This window comes from Cryptotermes secundus, unplaced genomic scaffold, assembly GCF_002891405.2.
Source record: "Cryptotermes secundus unplaced genomic scaffold, Csec_1.0 scaffold1428, whole genome shotgun sequence".
NCBI classification, from domain to species: domain Eukaryota; kingdom Metazoa; phylum Arthropoda; class Insecta; order Blattodea; family Kalotermitidae; genus Cryptotermes; species Cryptotermes secundus.
The window spans coordinates 7,432-15,234 of NW_019737416.1; the positions used below are offsets into that span (position 1 = coordinate 7,432).

Sequence of the window (7,803 nt, forward strand, 5' to 3'; positions counted from 1 at the left end):
GGCTCCCTTCCCCCACCCCTCCCACACCACTGCTTTCACTTGTTTACTCGCAGTTCATCCCCTTCCCTCTCTGCTCTAACGGTATCCTCTTCAGTCTGCTTTACCGTGTCTCACGGTGTTGTCGCTTGCAGATTTACCTATACTTTTTCTTCAACCCTGAAGATGGGGGCGATACGTTCCTCCGAAACGTCGGTTAACACCACATATACACGGCGCCAAATCCCAGAAGACTGCTTTCTTCAACATAGAGTCATGTTGTGGTTGAATAGTTGGCACACTTGCTTTATATCTGAGTTGTCTCAGATTTGAATTTTTATGTCCCTGAATGAAGTTTTCATGCAACATCAATGAGCACGTATTACAGAACACTTGACCATTGCATTAAAATAGGCCACAGCTGCTTCCTTTGACTTCCTCTCTAATTTGTTATCATACAGTTCAACACAGTTTACTGTATGCAGTTGATATAACATTGTTAAATAACCTGAAGTTCTACATGTTATTAAGGTTAGCAGTTAACATTGTCCTCCATGTGTATTATTTTGGGTGCAAGACCATAGATAGTGTACATTTTTATTCTATCATTTCTTCTAAGAAATTCCATTATTTATGTACCATTGCATATTACACTCAAGTGTAAATTTTGAGACAAGAAAACAAAAAACAAAAACAAACTCTTTGGTTTTAATCCTCAAGCGAACTATACCGACTGAGCAACCACCACTTAGTGGCGAAGTTAGTGCCAACTTTAGTGGATTCAGGTGGTCAGTGTAACGAATCCCCACGGCCTTTAATTTCGGTTTTCTAGACACTGGCTATTTATTTTTAGAACTGTCGTAGGGTCACATTTTTCTGTTTGGACATTGCTGATGAAAATTAATCTTTGGTTTGGTGATTATGCCAGCACCTAATATCAGATGACAACCTGGAAAGTTTGACAGAAGCAGTGATACTTCAGCATGCAGCTCTGGCTGGTTTGTCCCAAGGAACAGCAGAGGAGTATTACATTCTGGCTGCACAGCAGCTGGATGGGTATGGCCAGGAAACTTTTGAAGATAAGGTATGTATTTCTAGTGCCTCCACATATGGGCTGAATTGACTTTTCTCTCACCTGTCTTGAGCTAGGCAAGAGCACAGAATCTATTTCTGAAGTGGGGGAAGAATAGGGCAGATTCTGTCTCCCCCAGCAGGGTGATCGTGAGAGAGATGGTCGGCAGAGGATACCAGTACCCCCAGAAGTTAATTTTAATTAATACATTTAAAGATTTTCAATTCATCTTCCTTAATTTTTCACTTATCATGGATGAGTGGACAGGTGGATTTATTGAACCATGTTTGTAAGATACACTGAAGTGCCATAGCTCAAGCAGTTAGTCGCTGGCTTCCCACCGAGGCGGCCCGGGTTCGATCCCGAGTCTGGTCAAGTGGGATTTGTGGTGGACAAAGTGATGCTGGGGCAGGTTTTCTCCGAGTACTTCGGTTTCCCCCGCCAATCCTCATTCCACCAATTGCTCCACAGTCACCCTCACCTATCATGTGGGGCTGGTACAATAGGCCAGAAGTGGCTGCAGTACAAGGGACTTAGTCCCACCCCACTAGAAATAAAAAAAAAAAAAGGAAAAAGGTGCACTGAAAATTCTAGTAATTATGTGGCATGTAGGAAAAATTTATTTCTGGAGCCAATGTGTTGTGATTGAGGAAGAGCAAATATGAATTGTTTGGTGTTTGTTTTTCCCAAAAAGCACTCTGTTGGTCTAAAGTGGGTCATTGTGAAAAGATGGGAAAGAAAGTTACATGGATAAGTGATTAGTTAGTTTTCCTTAAAATTTTCTTCCATGAAGTGTAATAATTTTATATGTAAGACTCCTCTGTGGTTAAACAATGCTGTTTACTTGAAATGTTTGGAGCTGAGATAGCTTAGTCAGTTTAGTGACAGGCTACAAGCTGGATGGCCAGGGTGCAATTCCCGGCAGAATTAGAGATTTTTTCTATGCCGCACAGTGTCCAGGACCTTCTGTGGGGCCAGTCAGTCTCCTGTCCAATTGGTAATGGGGCTGTTTCTCCAGGTGTAAAGTGGCCAGGGACTGAAGCTGACCACCCATCTCCATCTAGGGCCAAGGTCAAGAATAGTTGAGCTGTACCTCCCGTCCCCCATTGATCTTCATGCACAGGGGCAGCTTTACATTTTTTCTTGAAATAGTATGATGATGTGTTTTAACTACAGTTGAAAGTAATGTGATCACTGGCTTTCAGGATGAAACAGGTGCTGATGTCATCATAGGGGTGTCCTTGATGGGAATAATTGTTGGTTATGAAAATAACCAGGCTTCAAAATTTTATAAGTGAGTAAAATTATATGTTCATCTCCTTCTGCTGCTGTGGCTCTTCTTTTTCCCCCCCTCCCCCTTCCATGGTGAGAAGCTAATATCTAAGAGCCTGAGCAGTGGCGCTCTCTGATTTCTGAATGTATGTTCCAAGGAAATGCAGGCACTTTGAAATATGAATGATTATAATCATTCATATCATAACTGCGCATACAGCAATAATTATTGCTGTATGCGCAGTTATGATATGGTTTTATCAGTAATAATTATGTTGTAAGATTTGAGGTTTTCACGGTGGTGACTATGAAGAAAGCAGTCTTCTGGGATGTGGCACCATGTATATGTGGTGTTAACCAATGTTTTGGAGGAACGTATCGCCTCCATCTTCAGGGTAGAATGAAAAATATAAGAAATCCGCAGTCTGCTTGTACCGGTTCTCACAGTCTCTTTGCTTGTGGATTTCTTGTATTTTTCCTTCTACCCTGAAGATGGAGGCGATATGTTCCTCCGAAACGTCGGTTAACACCACATGTACACAGTGCCACATCCCAGAAGACTGCTTTCTTCAATAATTATGTTGCTTACTTTTTGTTTGTATTTGTAACATTCTTCGAAATTGTTACAGGTGGAAAGATATAACCAATGTGATTAACCACAAGCGAAACTTTGGGATAGAATGTCAGCTGCCAGATGAAACAGTTCATTTCCAGTTTCCTGATCCAGAATCAGCAAAATATGTATGGAGGATGTGTGTGCATCAGGTATATAATTTTCTTGTAACATTGTTTTTGTTTTATATGAGTTCATGGATGAGAAGGCTCCAGTCTTTTCTTTCTTCCCACAGTCTTCTCTCTTTGACTTTTTGCCAGCTTTTTCCTTTCTTCATGATACCTACCATAACCTGTCTGAATAATCTTGTTCTGTAGTATTCTTCCCTTTAAATTTTAATTGTGAACCCTAACCCATCAGTATCCTTGTTCTATCCATTCTTCCAGCTATGACCTAATTGATGGTACTGTCCTGGAATTTGCCTGTAGGGACTGAGTAAAACTGTGAAAAATCTAAGGATGGATTATGTCCCAGCTGAGATTTGAACTAGGCACCTCCTAAATGCAATTCAGAAGTGTTTGCCACTTTAGCCAGCTTGCTTAATGTAGTATACTGTAAAATTTCATAACACACCACATTGTCTTTCCCGTTACACATATTGTCTTATGCAGCCATTATTTTCCAACCAAAACCCTTGTTTTTACTGAGGTACTTTAAGTCCTTGATATGTTAAGTGATACTCTGTATGTTATAGCACACACTCTACATACAAAATGAGCAGACAGCAGAGCCCATGCAGAATGTGCAACTAGGGGATCACATGGCTCAAACTCTCTTTCACAGTGCCTTAGAGGTAAGGAGAGTCTTAACTGGCAGCATAACCCACAAGTTCAACACTGCTAGTACCACAGTCTACCAGTGCATGTAGTTTTGAGCCATTTCATTTCATTTCACATCCTCACAGCCTATTTTACTAACATCCATTTTAATATTATCCCCATGTCTATGTCTTAGTTGTTCCTGGTGACTACTTTTGGTATGAATTTTTGTGGTCATTGTGATGCGCTGATTCAAAATCTAGACTCAGAAGTTTTTATTCATGTCAAGTTTGTGAATTAAATTTTGAGCCAGAATGGTGTTTTTCTCACTTTTGTGTCTTTTCATAGTGTTCTTGTCGACAGTAGCATTTTATTAGTTAAATAAAAGTATGGTCTTATTAAAGTGAGTGATGTTATTTAAATTTGTGTTATATGCGGTATGTACTTCTGTGTATCTTGCATACAAAAGAAATTGGAGGATAACATAAAGATTGTAGGGGTTACAACTTTTTGCCTGTAATTTGAGGATAAATCTGTCTATCTGTCTGTGGCTCTACAGTCCTTTGTTGGGCCTTGGCTGCTTTTATAGTTTCTTGATATTTTTACACAGTTAGTAGGACTCCTTGGATGGGGGATCAGCCCATCGCAGGGCCACTACTTGCACACAGGACATCACAAACACAATAAACCCACACAAACATCCATGCCCCAAGTGGGATTCGAACCCACAACCCCAGTGTTTGAGCAGGCGAAGAAAGTTCATGCCTTAGACCACGCAGTCACTGTGATTGGCTTGTTTTTGGGATCAGCGTATCCAGTTTAGTCAAAAACAGCTTATTTTGTGCATGTTATTGAAAAAGAATGAGAATTTATTGTGGTGTAGTTTAGGAGCTCTTTGCATTCCATTTCTTGCTGCAGTTATTCAAAGATGTGACCTGTGCAATATTTTTATAGGATAGTCATTTAACAGAGAGCTGCGAAGAGCTTGACAACAGAGAAACTAGCAGAGGGCCTGTGTCTTGGGGCATGCCACCTTCTGTAGTACAGCGAGCTCAGTCGACATCTTGCCTTGACCTTACTACACCTGCAGACATCGACAAGCTAAGGTAAAGTCAGTTCATTCTTATTGCTTTGATCTGTTCATAGATATACATTCATTGTCTTTATCATTCATGTACATTTCCAAATGGTGAAGTTGTCCTTAACACAGACTGGATAATACCAAGTGAGTAGGTGATGGTGAAAAATGAATAGGAATTAATGTGGAAGGAAGCAGTCATGGTCTAAATTAAAATGTGTGCTGGTGGTTTCTTCTGGAGACAGGAAAACCATGAAAATCCACAATGAGGATATGCAGTGTTCTAGTCGAGATTCAAACCAGGTACTGAAAATACAAGTCAGAAGCATTGCTAACTATGTCTTCTGATTCATACTGAAGTTAATGAACATTTCCACTGATTATATATTTATTTATATATTATGATTTAGTGAAGGACACTGCCAATGTCTCAGAATGTGTGTCAAATAATTTGACAGTTAGTGAATGATGGATTTGAAAGAAATGTGGAAGGAATTGGTTATTTCCTAATTTGAGGTACTGTCCAGACATTTACTTGGACACACTGAGGAACTCACCATTGTTGCACGTTTGTAGAGCCCTGTTACCATCCTACCGTCCCGCCCCTGACTATGAGACAGCAGTGCAACAGAAGTACCATGGAGCTGGACACACCTCAGGGAATTTAAACATTAGACCTAGTCATCAAATTGGAATTTTATATAGCAGCCAGCCTGAAATACATCAGACTCACGTCCAAGAGGTGAGTTGAGAATTGAGATTCTTGCTGCGGTGACTGCAGAGAATACTGTCTTCTGGGATGTGACTGCGAGTATCTTGGTGGAGCAGTCCTCCTGCATGTTGGTAAGGATGCGAAAGGCTGAATAGTGTCACATTCAAGTGGACAGTTGTCTTTGAAAAGCGAGTTGTTAGATAATATCACAAATAATTATAATTGGTGTCACGTGATTTTAGAAAATTTTCGTGTTTTGCTACATTCCTTTTTTTCAGTCAAACTATTTTTTTTATTGCTAGTGGGATGGGACTATGTCCCTTGTACTGCGGCTACTTCTGGCCTATTGTACCAGCCCCACATGATAGGTGAGGGTGATTGTGGAGCAGTTGGTGGAATGAAGATTGGCAGGAGAAACAAAGTACTCGGGAGAAAACCTGCCCCAGCGCCACTTTGTCCACCACAGATCCCACTTGAACAGACCTGGGATCAAACCCGGACCTCCATGGTGGGAAGCCAGCAACTAACCGCTTGAGCTATGGTGCGGCCTGCAGTCAAACTAATTTGAGTCTATACTTTTGGATGTTCTGGCTGTGAAAGAAATAGAATAAAGTATGACACAGATATTTGCAGTCACGGAGGCAAGAAGGAAATGTATATATGTTAGATGTTACATGATTTCACTTAATCCCCAACTGTCAAAGCTGGAGGTTCCTCTGAAGATCAGTAATGATCTACAGGACTGCAGTTTCAGCACACGGCAAACTGGTGCAAGCGGTAATGCTCATAACTTGTATTCAGGAGGTGTCAGGTTCAAATCTCAGCCAGGCACCAGCCATCCTGATTGAGGTTGTTATGGTTTTTGTTGGTTCATCCAAGAAAATGTGAGGATAGTACTTAAAATTAGGCCAGGCTTGCTCCATTCAGTATCGTTTCTGGTTCATTATTCATTGTCATTCAGTCATGTGAAGGTACATAGTGTTGAGTTGTGACAGCAACGATAAATGAACTGCAAACTGAGTATGTGGTATCACATCCCAGAAGACAGTGATATCGATTATGTTTTTTATAGTTGGAGAAATGTCAAGGAGTGTAACAGTGATTGTCTTGTTCACAGAATCTTTGTTCGTATGGTTATTACAAGCATTATCCTGATGTTACACAAGTGGAACGACTGTACCTGGAATCTAGAAGTGAGGAACCACAACGGATGATGAACGGAAGTGTGGACCATAACTCTCATGTAGTGCTTCCAACACTACACACTTACAGGTAATGTTATGCAATTTAAAAATATGTCTGCAAACATTGTAGTGTCTGGGAGCTGATACAGTGTTGAGTCTGTTAGGGTTTCAGAGGTCCATTGCTTGGTGCTGTACTCTGGATTCCCATTTAAATTGCTGTTCTGATACTACAGAGCCCATCTGTTATGCATTAAGATTTAAGTTGTACATATCCTGTTACTGCCTCTACTGATTACTGGTCATCTAGATTTATTTATACCTCACTCCTGTGCTGTTGTTGCCATCCAGCCCCATTTCTCTCCATATTTAATCATACCTGTTTCCTATCATAGCTCTATATTCTTGTATTCTTGCATCCTCTTGTCCTCATACTGTCTATTTCTGTTATAGATACACCTAAACCTCATGTCCTAGAGCTTGTATTGTCATGTCTTTGTTTCTTCATGCCTAAATATGTGACCCCAATCTTCCTCTTGGCTATATAAAGGGCACATCTCCTGTTCATTGTTTCTCCTGAAACACATCAGTCTCCACACTCCTGTTTTCCACTGCAAAATCCCTGTCCTGCCTTCTCTGTGCCACAGTTCTGTACAGATTTACTTTCCTGAGTTGCTCCTTAAACCGAACTGTGTCTGTGTCATGATCTGATAGTGCCATGGGTCACTAAGTCGCCATAGATTCTCTTTCCAAAACAGGGTGGGAACCAAGATGGCCATACTGGATGGAGAACTTGTTGAACATGCAGGACTTTTCATAAGCTTGCCTGTTCAGGTTGTGATGTACCCTTTAAGGTGTTTCAAGACATGTCATATAGTGTTAAGCTGGTGATTTAACTTTTGTCGTCTATGTGTTGCATACTGTGGGGCATGCTCTAGCGTAGTTGGTTGAGGCACCATGTTACAAGCCAGAAGGTCGTGGGATCAAGTCCTGATGAGGTCATTGAATTTTTTCAATTTACTTAATCCTTGCAGCCATACTATGGCCCTGGGGTTGACTCAACCTCTAACAGAAATGAGTACCAGGAATATTCTTGAAATATTCTTGGGAGTAAAGGGCGGCCAGCGTGTAGGGCTGACAA

At 40.9% G+C, this 7,803-nt stretch overlaps 2 protein-coding genes across 2 annotated transcripts in view; both read left to right on the forward strand.

Annotated features, from left to right (window-relative positions):
• LOC111870427 (tyrosine-protein phosphatase non-receptor type 14) overlaps positions 1 to 7,803 on the forward strand; it is a 25,502-nt gene that overhangs the window by 5,787 nt on the left and 11,912 nt on the right. The window contains exons 3-9 of the mRNA XM_023862727.1: positions 905 to 1,060; positions 2,254 to 2,342; positions 2,950 to 3,085; positions 3,628 to 3,726; positions 4,646 to 4,797; positions 5,346 to 5,511; positions 6,599 to 6,753. Of these exons, the coding sequence (XP_023718495.1) occupies positions 905 to 1,060; positions 2,254 to 2,342; positions 2,950 to 3,085; positions 3,628 to 3,726; positions 4,646 to 4,797; positions 5,346 to 5,511; positions 6,599 to 6,753 (953 nt within the window). The remainder of the gene's footprint in view (positions 1 to 904; positions 1,061 to 2,253; positions 2,343 to 2,949; positions 3,086 to 3,627; positions 3,727 to 4,645; positions 4,798 to 5,345; positions 5,512 to 6,598; positions 6,754 to 7,803) is intronic.
• LOC111870435 (tyrosine-protein phosphatase non-receptor type 14-like) overlaps positions 4,569 to 7,803 on the forward strand; it is an 8,139-nt gene continuing 4,904 nt past the window's right edge. Inside the window, exons 1-3 of the mRNA XM_033753841.1 lie at positions 4,569 to 4,797; positions 5,346 to 5,511; positions 6,599 to 6,753. Of these exons, the coding sequence (XP_033609732.1) occupies positions 4,718 to 4,797; positions 5,346 to 5,511; positions 6,599 to 6,753 (401 nt within the window). The 5' untranslated portion in view covers positions 4,569 to 4,717. The remainder of the gene's footprint in view (positions 4,798 to 5,345; positions 5,512 to 6,598; positions 6,754 to 7,803) is intronic.